The sequence below is a fragment of the Notolepis coatsorum genome (genome assembly GCF_963971535.1).
Source record: "Notolepis coatsorum genome assembly, chromosome: 2".
Classification (NCBI taxonomy): domain Eukaryota; kingdom Metazoa; phylum Chordata; class Actinopteri; order Aulopiformes; family Paralepididae; genus Notolepis; species Notolepis coatsorum.
This window is the reverse complement of record NC_140166.1, coordinates 58,059,505-58,073,838: the sequence shown is the minus strand read 5'-3', so window position 1 is coordinate 58,073,838 and position 14,334 is coordinate 58,059,505. Positions and strand designations below refer to the sequence as shown.

Below are 14,334 nucleotides of genomic sequence, written 5' to 3'. Positions count from 1 at the left end.
TAAACCAATGGAAAGACACACACACGCGTTGCCGACACACACACGCGCGCGCCAACAAACACACCAACATTCTCCCCCGCCGGACTCACAGCTGATCAAATAAAAAAAATAAACATACTTTTCCGGACTGATCATCTGAGCTCCTCTCCAGTTGAACTGCTACTGTGTTTAAATCCAAATAATCCTCTGCCATTGTTGTAACATGTCATCTGTTCTCTAGTATTCAGTCTCGTGAGGTTAAATTCTCTCTAGAAGTGAAACTGAAACTTCACAAGGATAAGTTGTTAACACATTGACCGCCGGGCATTGTGCCCATCTCATACCCCTCTCTGCCACCGTTAAAAGCCTATGGAGATGTTTACCTTCTTTGCAGGGCTATAACTTTTTAAATTGTATTGCTATATTGACATTACTATGGCCCATTCAACATCGAGTATCTATCGTTCAGGATGTGGGAACGTTATACTTTTTCATTCATACATTGTTGTGTTAATACCTTCTAGAATATAAGTATGTTTTTAATCTTTTCTGCTGTAATTCCAAAAACGCTAGTTATAGGCCCAAACGCATATGATAGATTATCGATTGCCGTTTCTTTCCCATACACGCTATATTAAAAAATTCAAATGTATATGATCGGTATACATTATGCTTCATCATGCGTGGAGGAAAGGGGGGGCGGGGGTCGTTTATAATTCCTTGATCATCAGTAACGGTTTTATGTAAGGATGCACGATAATTATCGGGCCGATATCAGCAATTATGACGTCATCCCGATAAACCCGATAACATTATTGATAGCTCCGATAATATATAATAAATTCTTTGGTTAAAAGAAATCCGGTGTGGGTGGATTGGGATGAAGGGCGTTTGTTTTTACTGTAGGCTCCTCCCGTTTTGCCAGTACTGTGGTACGACTGATAGCGTGTGGTTTAGGAAGAGGGAGTTTTTCACAAATCCAGCGCTCCCTTTCTCATGCCTGGCTGTGACGTAGTCACGTGACTTTCAGAAGCAGCACACTCTGATAGTAAACAAAGATGGCGTCGTCTGACTTTTTCAAAGTTTCAGAGGAAAACAGTTTGCTTGCTATTTGTAACAAATGTAGAAGTTCCACGAGGAGGGAAAGGGGCAACAAGCTACAGTATAACACATCCAACCTAATAAGTCACCTGAAACATCACCACCGCTACGATGGTGTATAAAAATCCGACGATGACGGCGAACAGCTAAAGGCTAAGCTAATCCAAAGCCAGCTGTAGCCCGTTTCGTGACTGCGATGTGCAAGCCAGGGGCTTTTGAATACGCAGTCACTCGCAGCTCCCTAGTAGCCAGGCTAATTTGGACCACCAAACACTGCGCGGCTTGTACCTATTGACGTTTGACGAGGCGTTTGCTAAATTAAAGACGTTTGACAGATGATATTGTTTGGTTTATTTAATTCTTTTTGAGGCGTGCTGTCCTATAAATGCCAAGTAATAGATGTTTCATGGACCAAGACCACAACAGTCTTTTATCTGCTGACAAAGCACAATACCTGTTGGTTTTTAGTTCACTCATTGTTCAGGGAAACACATTGTTAATGACATTGACGGATTGTGAATTTTGTGATCGACTCAAATTATATTTATTTGGACAAATAAATATAGTCACTTTATTTGAAGAGTCAAAACTGTTCTCTTGGCTTCGTTTTGTTCATAGTAGTAACGCTCATGTCATGATAAATCTGGTTAGGTCAAAACTACAGGAATATACATAAAATAAATATGTATAATACAATAAATATATATATATTATCGGGTATCGACCTTGAGGAGCAGAACGTTATCGGTATCGGGGTCAAAAAATCAATATCGTGCTCAGATGGTTTGCAGTGAAATGAATAAACAATCGGGCTGAAAATAACATTATATTCCCCTTACCGTGGGCCGATGAGACTGGCGGTGAAAGATCCCAATTATTCGACGCCGATCGCCTAGGTCCATTTCCGGTTTGTATGGCGCAATAAACGCAGAAATCATATCGATTATTAAGTTTAGAAAGCGATCCATATGTACTATAGTGTGTGTCGGGAGTCCCGTAACGAGATGTGACTGCCGGAGGACTTTCCTCGATGCACCGATGGCACTTCCGTTTTTGCGAGTGTAACTCACCCGACCATCCACCAGGCGGCGGTATTGAGCCGTTGCAGTCACATCTAGGGTCCAGCTAGAGCATCGGGGGTTGGGTGGATGAATTATGAATGCCATGGCGAAAACATTTAATATTGATCTCAAAAACGCTGTACAGCGATCTTGGCAGACAACGCATGGCGGGCAATAACGCTGGAAAGCGTTTCCGGCGCTGGATGTGTTAAAGGGGCAGTAGGCCTGAACACAGAATGACACCAGTATCACTGACTACCACGGCAAGCCTATAGAAAATGATTCTATTTATAATAATAATTATAATAATTATCATAAATATAATATACATTTTTTTATAATAAAAATAATCAAATAGAAAAATATAATTATATTAATAATTATTATTATAAATATATTTTTTTCTGTTGTACCGAACTCGTACCGAACCGTGACCCGAATACCGAGGTACGTACCGAACCGTAGCTTCTGTGTACCATTACACCCCTAGTTAGCAGGGGGTGGGCTGCACACATTGTGATATTATCGATAGAATATACATTTGTCTCACCTGTCCAGCAGATCAGACCTTTATTCTATATATATATATTTTTTTATTATTATCTACTATAATTTTCTATTTAGTTTTGTATAAATATACATTTGTTTATTCACATTTTTTAATGTACAGAAATGTATAGTTACTATGTACTATAATTTGTATTTCTATGTTATGGCCCCAGAAAGTATCCAATCAGGGGGTTTCTTGTGCCTAGAGGTCGCTGGTTTCGGTGGCATTAAGTCGCTTTGGATAAAAGCGTCAGCTAAATGACTAAATGTAAATGTAAAGAAATCCTATTGTGGTAAAACCTGAGGTTTACTCCCACTGTATCCGTGCTGGCGTCTACAGGTAAGTAAAATGTATATGTAATGTAATATCAGATTTAACAATAGTTTCAACTTGACAACATAAACATTCTAAAATGGACCAAGCTATTTCCTAGCAACACAATTCCAGTGAAACCATCTATGGACATAGGGATTTATAATGAATCAATATGCATATTGTCAGTTCAATATGATCACTAAGGCAAAATGATAATAACTGGTTGACTTTTGTCCAAATATGTTTATTAATGTGAACAAATATATTTGTCCGCCAAAAACGAGTATACTCGTTATTGCCCGCCATGCGTTGTGCGCCAGAAACAAGTTAACTCGTTTTTGGGATCAATATTAAATTTTTTCGCCATGGCATTCATAATTCATCCAGCCTCCCTCCGGGACTGCAGCTGGACCCTGTCTGATATTGCAACGCCTCAATACCGCCGCCTGGTGGATGTCCAGCGAGTTACACTCCAAGCCAAACCGGAAGTGGCGCTCGGTGCATCGAGGAAATCCCTCCGGCAGTAATATCTTGTTACGTGGATCCAGACAAACACTCGAGTGCATGGGATCGCTTTCGAAACGAAATAATCAATATGATTTCGCCGTTTATTGCGTCATACAAACCGAAACGGGAAATGGATCTAGCAGATAGACGTCAAATAATTGGAATATTTTTTCCTCCAGTCTCATCGGCGAACGGTAAGAGGAATATAACGTTATTTTCAGCCCGATTGTTTATTCATTTCACGGCAATCCATCTGCTCAACATATCAACATATCAACCCATACAATGTGGAACGCCCTACCCAAAGCTGTAAAGGAATGTGGATCACTACCCACTTTCAAAACCTCTCTCAAGGGACACCTACGGGAGACTGCAATTCAACACTGGCCCCTGTAAATATCCTAACCCAACCCCCTCCAATGTACAGTCATTTACCTAGTATGGTTGTCAATAGTCCAATGTACAATTTTGTTTGTTTGTACAGTGTCTCCCCCCCCCCCCCCCCCCCCCTCAATGTACAGTTTTGCTTGTATATACAGTGTGCCCCCCCCCCCCCCCCACCTCCAATGTAGATTACCCAGTATGGTTGTCAATATCCCAGTGTACCCAACCCCCCCCACCCAACCTCCTCCAATGTACAGTTTCTACGTCAAATGTATATACTCCCTTTTCCTGACTCCTTCTGTATCACAAACAGTACTGTATTTGCAAATCTGGTATGTCATAAATGTATAGATGTAGCAGTACTGACTATCTGTATGTCATATATGTCCTGATGAATTGAAAATGGGGGACCCTGATGTAAACAAGACGAAAGTCTTTCTCTGGTCTGCATCCCCTTAACAATTGTGTGTATTGAGCTGTACTGTATTGTACCCATTCTGCAATCTGTTAATAAAGTTTTCAATCAATCAATCAAAACTAAATAAAGCCGTTACTGACGATCAAGGAATTATAAATGACCCCCCCCCCCCCCTTTCCTTCACGCATGATGAAGCATAATGTATACCGATCATATACATTTGAATTTTTTAATATAGTGTGTATAGGAAAGAAACACCAATCGATAATCCATCATATGCGTCAGGGCCGCCTGTATATTTTCCCCAACAGAGTTTCACTTCCGCGTTCGGTTTGCGCGATCCGATTGGCCACTGACGTTTCTCTCAGCGCCAATCGCGTTACTCCTAACAAACTGGTTAAGCTTGGCGACTCTTTCGAAGTCGCTCTCTTTCGAAGTTGGTTAAGGTTAGGGTTAAGGTTAGGGTTAGTTGGTTAAGGTTAGGGTAACAGCCTGCTGGTGCGATTGTTAGGAGTAACGCGATTGGCGCTGAAAAAAACGTCAGTGGCCAATCAGATTGCGCAAACCGAACGCGGAAGTGAAACTCCGTTGGGGGAAATATACACGTGTCAGGGCCTATAACTTGCGTTTTAGGAATTACTGCAGAAAACCTTAAAAACATACTTATATTCTCGACGGTATTAACACAACAATGTATGAATGAAAAAATATAACGTTCCCACATCCGGAACGATAGATACCCAATGTTGAATGGGCCATAGTAATGTCGATATAGCTATAATATTTTAAAAGTTATAGCCCTGCAAAGAATGTAAACATCTCCATAGGGTTACAGCGCTGGCAGACTGGGCATAAGGATGGGCATACTGCGTGGCAATCAAAGTGTTAATGATATTAAACACTATAATAGTCTTACAGGCAGAGTCTGAAATGAACAAATATGGTTTTCATGTAGAGCTACTTTTTATAAGGGTTATGAGAAGAACAATAGATAGAATTTCCTTTGCATCCTTATTAGCACGCAGAAGGATCTTGCTAGAGTGGAAATCACCAGAAGCCCCCAAAGCATCCCTATGGCTATTTTCTCTTTATTTATTATTTATTAAATTTTTTTGCTATAGAAAACAGCACTTAAAAGTGAACCGTATCCTTTTTTAAATGACAAAGTCCTTGAATTAAATTTTGCAATGTCTGTGGGAATATAAAATATAAAATGTGCCATTCAATGTGTACTGTGTCTGTATTCCACTGTACCTTTGATGACTAATAAATAAATGTATAAAAAAATAAATAGCTACTTTTCATAATGGTGCATTGTGCTACCTGTAAGAGCTTCTGTTGTTGGGCTGGCCATGTTGAGAGCACGGCAGAATGCCAATTTCTAAGCTACAGTAAAAGTCATTCAGATCCCGGCTGTATTATCATGGCGTTTTCAGACCAAAGGAATCATAATATTAAGACAAGAAAACGACCCACTGGGGAGCTCCCCTGAGCATTCACATCACCAGTAGGAGCGCTGTGACGTAAACCGACCCGCTTCCCGGAGGGCGGAGATGGACAGTGGCTGCTGGGCACAGATCACACACTAGATGGATCAACTTGCAACTAAGCATTTCCTGATTGATAACAAGATGAGTGCGCTAAACTAGCCAACAATAGCTAATTTTCAATACTTAGCCTACAAACATGAGACTGTACAGTTATTTCAACTACAGTAGGACGTTGACTCTGCATGTCTGTCTCTCCAGCCCTGTGCAGCCGAACACAGCTGAGCACACTCACTAAAGAATCCTAGAAAAAACGAGATTCCAGAACTACAAGGGTCCTCAGTTCCTGCAGAACGAACACAACAAAAAGGGTTAAAACTTCCGCCAACAGTTGCCGAGCTATGAAAAAGTCCCTCTGGTCCAAAAACACCTATAGTATTTTCCTTTAGCTTTAAAATAAACAGCTTGCTCTTGTCCTACTTTTTACTGCTCGTCTTTTGCCCAAGCTGTTCCACCTGAAGAGGGCCGATAGAGAGGCCGAAACATGGTGTTTTTTTTTAATGGTTCTAATATGAACTAAGCTATTTATTAAAGCCTTTTTTTTTTATATAGAATAGAATAGAATAGAAATACTTTTATTATCCCGTGGGAAATTTGACACTGCAAATCGCTCAACATTTAAACATTTAGACAGGACAGGTCACGAATTAGAATAATAACACAAATCAATCAAGTTGCCTAGGATAAGAGTAGAGTAAAATAGAATAAAAATGAAATAAAATATACAGAAATAAATACAGTAAAAATATGTAAACATCTCCATAGGGTTACAGCGCTGGCAGACTGGGCATAAGGATGGGCATACTGCGTGGCAATCAAAGTGTTAATGATATTAAACACTATAATAGTCTTACAGGCAGAGTCTGAAATGAACAAATATGGTTTTCATGTAGAGCTACTTTTTATAAGGGTTATGAGAAGAACAATAGATAGAATTTCCTTTGCATCCTTATTAGCACGCAGAAGGATCTTGCTAGAGTGGAAATCACCAGAAGCCCCCAAAGCATCCCTATGGCTATTTTCTCTTTATTTATTATTTATTAAATTTTTTTGCTATAGAAAACAGCACTTAAAAGTGAACCGTATCCTTTTTTAAATGACAAAGTCCTTGAATTAAATTTTGCAATGTCTGTGGGAATATAAAATATAAAATGTGCCATTCAATGTGTACTGTGTCTGTATTCCACTGTACCTTTGATGACTAATAAATAAATGTATAAAAAAATAAATAGCTACTTTTCATAATGGTGCATTGTGCTACCTGTAAGAGCTTCTGTTGTTGGGCTGGCCATGTTGAGAGCACGGCAGAATGCCAATTTCTAAGCTACAGTAAAAGTCATTCAGATCCCGGCTGTATTATCATGGCGTTTTCAGACCAAAGGAATCATAATATTAAGACAAGAAAACGACCCACTGGGGAGCTCCCCTGAGCATTCACATCACCAGTAGGAGCGCTGTGACGTAAACCGACCCGCTTCCCGGAGGGCGGAGATGGACAGTGGCTGCTGGGCACAGATCACACACTAGATGGATCAACTTGCAACTAAGCATTTCCTGATTGATAACAAGATGAGTGCGCTAAACTAGCCAACAATAGCTAATTTTCAATACTTAGCCTACAAACATGAGACTGTACAGTTATTTCAACTACAGTAGGACGTTGACTCTGCATGTCTGTCTCTCCAGCCCTGTGCAGCCGAACACAGCTGAGCACACTCACTAAAGAATCCTAGAAAAAACGAGATTCCAGAACTACAAGGGTCCTCAGTTCCTGCAGAACGAACACAACAAAAAGGGTTAAAACTTCCGCCAACAGTTGCCGAGCTATGAAAAAGTCCCTCTGGTCCAAAAACACCTATAGTATTTTCCTTTAGCTTTAAAATAAACAGCTTGCTCTTGTCCTACTTTTTACTGCTCGTCTTTTGCCCAAGCTGTTCCACCTGAAGAGGGCCGATAGAGAGGCCGAAACATGGTGTTTTTTTTTAATGGTTCTAATATGAACTAAGCTATTTATTAAAGCCTTTTTTTTTTTTTATATAGAATAGAATAGAATAGAAATACTTTTATTATCCCGTGGGAAATTTGACACTGCAAATCGCTCAACATTTAAACATTTAGACAGGACAGGTCACGAATTAGAATAATAACACAAATCAATCAAGTTGCCTAGGATAAGAGTAGAGTAAAATAGAATAAAAATGAAATAAAATATACAGAAATAAATACAGTAAAAATATACTGAGCATGGGGGAAGGGCATGGGGCATGGGGGGTACAGGTAGTAAAAAACAACACAGCAGTGTAAACAATTTGGTAAATATAATTTAACTATCTAACTAAATGAAATATATATACAAGAAGAGTGCCTGGAACTTCCTTATTTTTATTCAGCTGACTTCCCTCATCCAAGAGCACCTTGAAAAAGACACAGGATTCACACCACAAAGACGCTGCAGCCCTCCTTCTTGTTCAAGACTGTTCCACCGAGTGTCGTATATTGTCCCCCCAGAAACGTATTCGTCGTATGGCTCCCTACACCAGACCGTCAGTCAGTGCCGTGGAGTCGATTGATTCATTTTACAGGCATTTTGCATGGCGGAAATTGTGCACCCTGCTTATAGCATTCAATAAATACATATTTAAGACCTTCCCAAACAGGATTTAAGACTATGGTATTTAATGTTTTTCAATGCCTTTAACACTTTTAATGCCCATCACGACATATCTCGTGTTATCAGCCCGACCCCCGAATGCCCATCACGAGAATTCTCGTGAATTTTTTTTTATTAGCGATCTGAATTCACATTTCATCAACCGAGTCTACCGTTGGGAAACCAGCTCCACCAGGAGCTCAGATGTGAAAAAAGTGCCCCCTATCGTCTCCCAGATGGTAATGCACCCTTTTGGAATGGACTCAATGAAAATGGATGAGAAAAAAAATCCACATTTTACTTCTCACGCATGTAACCGGAGATAATCCCAGTCATTGTGGAGCCTCAGCACAGCGTGTAATATGTGTTTTACAGTATATGCGTTGGACCAATAAAATTATCGATTTTTGGAATGGCGATCAGGAATTGGAATAATCCATTTGGATACCATCTGATCTCAGGTAAGGAATCTATTTTACCAGTCTTAGGATAATCAGACCTGTTTTCACGGAGATATAAGCTGTTCCCCTATAATGTGATATGGCTGTTTGACTGTGCGAGCGATCAGGAACTAAGAGAATCGATTTTCAGCTCGCGGCACCAGCGTGCATACGTACACATATACTATCGATAATCTAGCGTTTATTTGAAAACGATTCATAAATAGGTCGAAAAATGACAACGTTCTAGAATATTACAGTACAGGGCGTTTATCACGGATTCTTTTTTTCCCCCTTGAAAACGAGGGCTTTTCAAAATGCTATAAAACGGAAATTAACCGATAAAAAAACAATCCGCTTGGACAACGTTGACTGGAAAATTAGTCATTGATAAGCGACGGGCAGATTAGACACATAGCCATAATTTAAAACATAGATTAGGCGATATTAATGCTAACATTGAAGTGGATGGTGGGCATTCAAGCACTAAATGTGCGCCCCCTGCTGGGCACTGAAAGTGTTAAAATGAGTAAAAGTGAATGTAAGACATTTAAAAAAAAATTTTAAAAAATACTAACCTTCTTACCGTCTTCTACTATCATGCACTCTTCCACTAATTAATCTTCCTTCCTTGTTGATATTACTACCTACTATACTAACATGTCTCTACTACTCTGCACTCAACACTGCAGCGCTCACGTTTCAACACTGTTTGATGAACATTGTTACTCAGCTGAAAGAGTTACACCCTTCCTGCTGACTTGGCGTACAGTCGCTTGGGATAAAAGCGTTCAGCTAAATGACTAAATGTAAATGTAATGTAATGACTTTTTAAAAGCCATCTGGCTGCATGTTAGCCTAGCTCAGCACAATGAATGGAAGCGGACAGTGCCAGTTAGCCTAGGCATTGTCCAACTAACACCTCTCCCGAAGGCTACCCGGCACTGTCCACTTCCATTCATTGTGCTAAGCTAGGCTAACAACATGCAGCCAGATGGCTTTGAACGCACAGAGAGGAAACTGGTATCCATCTTCTTGTCTCTCTCTCTCTCTGGAGAAGACGGTGAGCTAATTTCCCCAAACATTGCCGTGTTCCTTTGAGGTGCGTGGACTCACCGAGATGACTCTGTAGCCCCAGCCGGTCAGCGCCAGGACCTGCTGGAAGAACACCTCGGCGGTGCCGCTGACCGGAGGTAGGAGGATGATGGGACACCGGATACTCTTGGGTCCGGCGTCGTACAACGACCACACCTTGCTGTCGTCATCGTCGACGATTATCTATCGGGGACAAAATCACCAACGACAAATAATAAAGATAAGAGTTTTGAACAAATATATTTAAGATAAGATATTCCTTTATTGATCCCCTTGGGGAAATGCAGGCGTCATAGCAGCAAGGGGGAGGGGGGAGGTACAGGTAGTAAAAACAAGCAGTGTAAACAATATAACAAGTCAATATAATTAACTATCTAACTAACTGAAATATACAGTATTCACAGTATCACATAAATGGATAATTAGTTAATTATGCTGAATGCTATCTGTATAGCAGCCTATTAGTCCTAAATATGTATTTTGTCCAGGACAAGACTTCCCTCTGGCCCAATTACAGAAACATCTTAACTGCTCAATTTGAACCCAATATTAGGGATATTGGCTTTTTTACCGATATACCGATATTGTCCAACTCATAATTTCCTATAGCGATATCAACCGATACCGATATATGCAGGGTTTCCCCCCCCCCCCTCCAAAAAACTGAATAATTTCAGGTAATTAACATTACATATGTCTTGTTGTGGAATTAACATAACATTATGCATACTTTTGACAATAAATAAAATCAGAATTTGTTCTTACTTGCTTGCCTGGTTAAATAAAGGTTATAGAAATGTAAAAAGAATAAAATAATTTTTTTTTTTAAAGCGGATACCGATATTTTCCGATATCACATTTTAATGCCAATACCGGCCGATAATATCGGTAGGCCGGTAATATCGGACATCCCTACCCAATATGGATTTAGTTTTTTTTGTAACAGGATTGTTAATTCACTCACAAAATGAAGTACAAAATGCAAACAATGAAGTACAGAAGCATTTGACGACGAGGATTTGTTTCCTGACCTCTGTGGTATTTTCTCATAACCTCATCTCACAATCTGCAGATGATGAATCTGCCGTCTAACACTTTGGCAGGTAGCTTCTATCCCCGGGCCGTCAGGATGCTCAACGACAACGCCAACGACACTATGTAATGTAACCACCATCATCTACACTCACAGCACACACATCCACACGTACACACTCTTTAAACAAACACTCACTGTAACACTCACTTTAACACACTTTATATTTATTAGTAAAGACATTTGCACTGCAATTCATACCTCATTGCACCTTACCCTAAGTTTGTACCCCATCCCATTTCTGCATTGTACCTCACTGTTACTATTTTTTTTACTATTGTATATTGTAAATAATGTATATTGACTGAACACCTTTTGTTTACGTACTTGACTTTTTCTATTTTATACTTTTTATCACTAGCACACTCCCAGGGGCTCATACAGGGGAAAAAAGCATTTCATGGATAAGTATTCTGTATTTTACCATGACAACTAATAAAGAAAATTGAAAATTTAAACTTGAGCTAGCGGTACAATGCTCAGCAAAAGTGTTTAACGTCAGATTCGTCATCTGCAGACAGCATGCAGGAGCGTTGGACTGGGGTCTGGAAGCCAACTCAATACTGGTGACCGGCGAGGTGATTAGCGCCACAAAGAGAGACATTCTGAATGAACAGCAAAGTTAATGTACTTACTCTTTTCAGTGGCACCGTGCTTCTGAACCAGTTATAGTCAGGAGATACTCTTATCTCCTCCATTTCTAGGAAACAGAAACAAGAGCATTTTTTTTTAGACAGCTGTCAGTCAGTGACATATCCTACTGGGGAGGGGGGGTGGGGGTTGCTGTTAAACTGCAATAGTTTTATACTATTAATTTCACGTAAATTAAAAAGTATGTGTCTGATGAGGAGATAGGGATATATGTAAATGGAATGTATGCGTCTGATTCAGATATATTATTAGAAGATTGAATAATTGGTTGATATTTAAACATAGATAATGTATGAAAAAGCTAAATACTATACTGTATTGTATTATGAATTGATTAGGAGCATGACTTGTTTTTAATTTGTATGCATCATGCCATGTGAATGTATGAGTGTATAATGTAAGTCTGTAACTGAAATGTATGTGTTGTTATTATTATGGACCCCAGGAAGAAGAATAGCCACAGCACTGCTATTCTGGGGGGATCCAAATAAACTTAAACTTATAATAATTATATTGACACGCATACCTATAAATTGGGACTACCTAATCCGATAAAACATTCCAATAGTTTGCTAAAGGTAGTAACTGTGTCGACAGACAGCTGATTATTAGTAGCTAGTCCTCTGGTTATTAATATTATGAATTGTGGGGCCAGCAGCCACTCGTGACGGTGCTAACGTTAGCTGACCACCACCATCAAAGTCGAACAGATTCACAAACTACACGAACAGGTATTTATTACTACTGTGCAAAGGAGGATCAATTAAAGACAATACTACCGTTGTCGTTCTCGATGTCATTCACCGCCTCTGTGCAGTTTTATCCATGAATGTGCATCTTCATGTCGGGTCGGTAGGTAACTAGTGGAGACTGTCTGGTAGCTCCTCTGTGGTCATGTGACAGTGTCGCGGTCAGGCACTTCCGCACAGAGTGGACGTACTGCGCATGCGTTGGGCTGCGTCTTAACCCTTTCACCGCCGCACTACCAAAACGGTTAACCCTTTTGATTAATTGATTGATTGATTGATTGATTGATTGATTGATTGATTGATTGATTGAAAAGTTTATTAACAGATTGCAGAATGGGTACAGTACAGTTCAATACATACAATTGTTAAGGGGATGCAGACCAGAGAAAGACTTTCGTCTTGTTTACATCAGTCTTGCTTTCACCGCATTTATGCAAATGACATGTCGTCAGCTTGTGACTGCAACTTGTTCCTGTTTGCGGACGACTCAGCCCTGCTGGTCTCTGACAAGAACAAGTTACAGGTTGAAAAAGCCCTCAGCTCGGAACTAGGCAAAATCTGCATATGGCTCGCCGACAACAAACTATCATTACACATGGGCAAAACAGAGTCCATTCTCTTCGGTTCAAATAACAAACTCAGCAAGACCGACGGCTTCTCGGTTACAGTGGGTGACAATATTATCACAAGGAAAGATGAAATTACCTACCTGGGTTCCATCCTAGAGGCTAATCTTTCCTGTGACAAAATGGCATCCAATGTAATAAAAAAAGTCAACCAACGAACGCGATTCTTGTACCGGATCTCCTCTCTGGTAAACAAGAATACCCTGAAGACTCTAGCAGGAGCACTCATTCAAGGGTACTACGACTATGCTTGCACCTCATGGTTATACCCTTCTTGCTGTCTTGTCGCACAGAACTTGTAAGTCGCTTTGGATAAAAGCGTCAGCTAAATGACTAAATGTAAATGTAAATGTAAATGTACCAAAGCACCTCAAAGGCACTAAAAAACAAATTACAAACATCTCAAAACAAGCTAGTCAGACTACTACTTGACCTGACTCCTAGAACCCACCTCACCCCTGCCCACTTTGACAACCTAGGATGGCTTAGAGTAGACGACAGAGTACAGCAACTTGCAATGGGCCTGGTCTACAAGATACACTACGCGACCAAGGTACCCATGTACATGTCAAAATACTTCCCAAAGGTCAGTGAATACCACGATCACAACACCAGAGGGAGCTCCACAAATCATGTAAAACCCAGATTCGGCTCAAACAAGGGACTAAACACGTTTCGCAATTATGCCACATCAATGTGGAACGCCCTGCCTAAAGCTGTAAAGGAATGTGAATCACTACCCACCTTCAAAAACACTCTCAAAAAACACCTACGTGAGACTGCAATTCGAAACTGGCCCCTACAAATGTCCTAACCTAGTTGTACAGTAAATGACCAAGTAAGGCTTTGTCAACATTCCAATGTACAGTGTAAAATGTGTGTGTGTCCCCTACCCAACCCCCCCCCCCCCCCCCCCCCACCTCCAATGTACAGCCCTCACCCAACCCACCCAACCCCACCCCACCAACCTCCTCCAATGTACAGTTTCTACGCCAAATGTATATACACTCCTTTTCTGGACACTTTTGTATCACAAACAGTACTGTATTTGCAAATCTGATATGTCATAAATGTATAGATGTAGCAGTACTGTCTATCTGTATGTCATGTATGTCATATATGTTATGATGAATTGAAAATGGGGGACCCTGGTGGAAACAAGACGAAA

General features: G+C 40.3%; 1 protein-coding gene across 1 annotated transcript in view; it reads right to left on the bottom strand.

Moving 5' to 3' along the window:
* spg21 (SPG21 abhydrolase domain containing, maspardin) overlaps positions 1-12,677 on the bottom strand; it is a 30,525-nt gene extending 17,848 nt beyond the window's left edge. The window contains exons 1-3 of the mRNA XM_084336798.1: positions 12,571-12,677; positions 11,776-11,840; positions 10,069-10,230 (exon numbers count right to left, since the gene is read on the bottom strand). Coding sequence (XP_084192924.1) covers positions 10,069-10,230; positions 11,776-11,838 — 225 coding nt within the window. The 5' untranslated portion in view covers positions 11,839-11,840; positions 12,571-12,677. The remainder of the gene's footprint in view (positions 1-10,068; positions 10,231-11,775; positions 11,841-12,570) is intronic.
* Between the last annotated feature and the right edge of the window lie 1,657 nt (positions 12,678-14,334).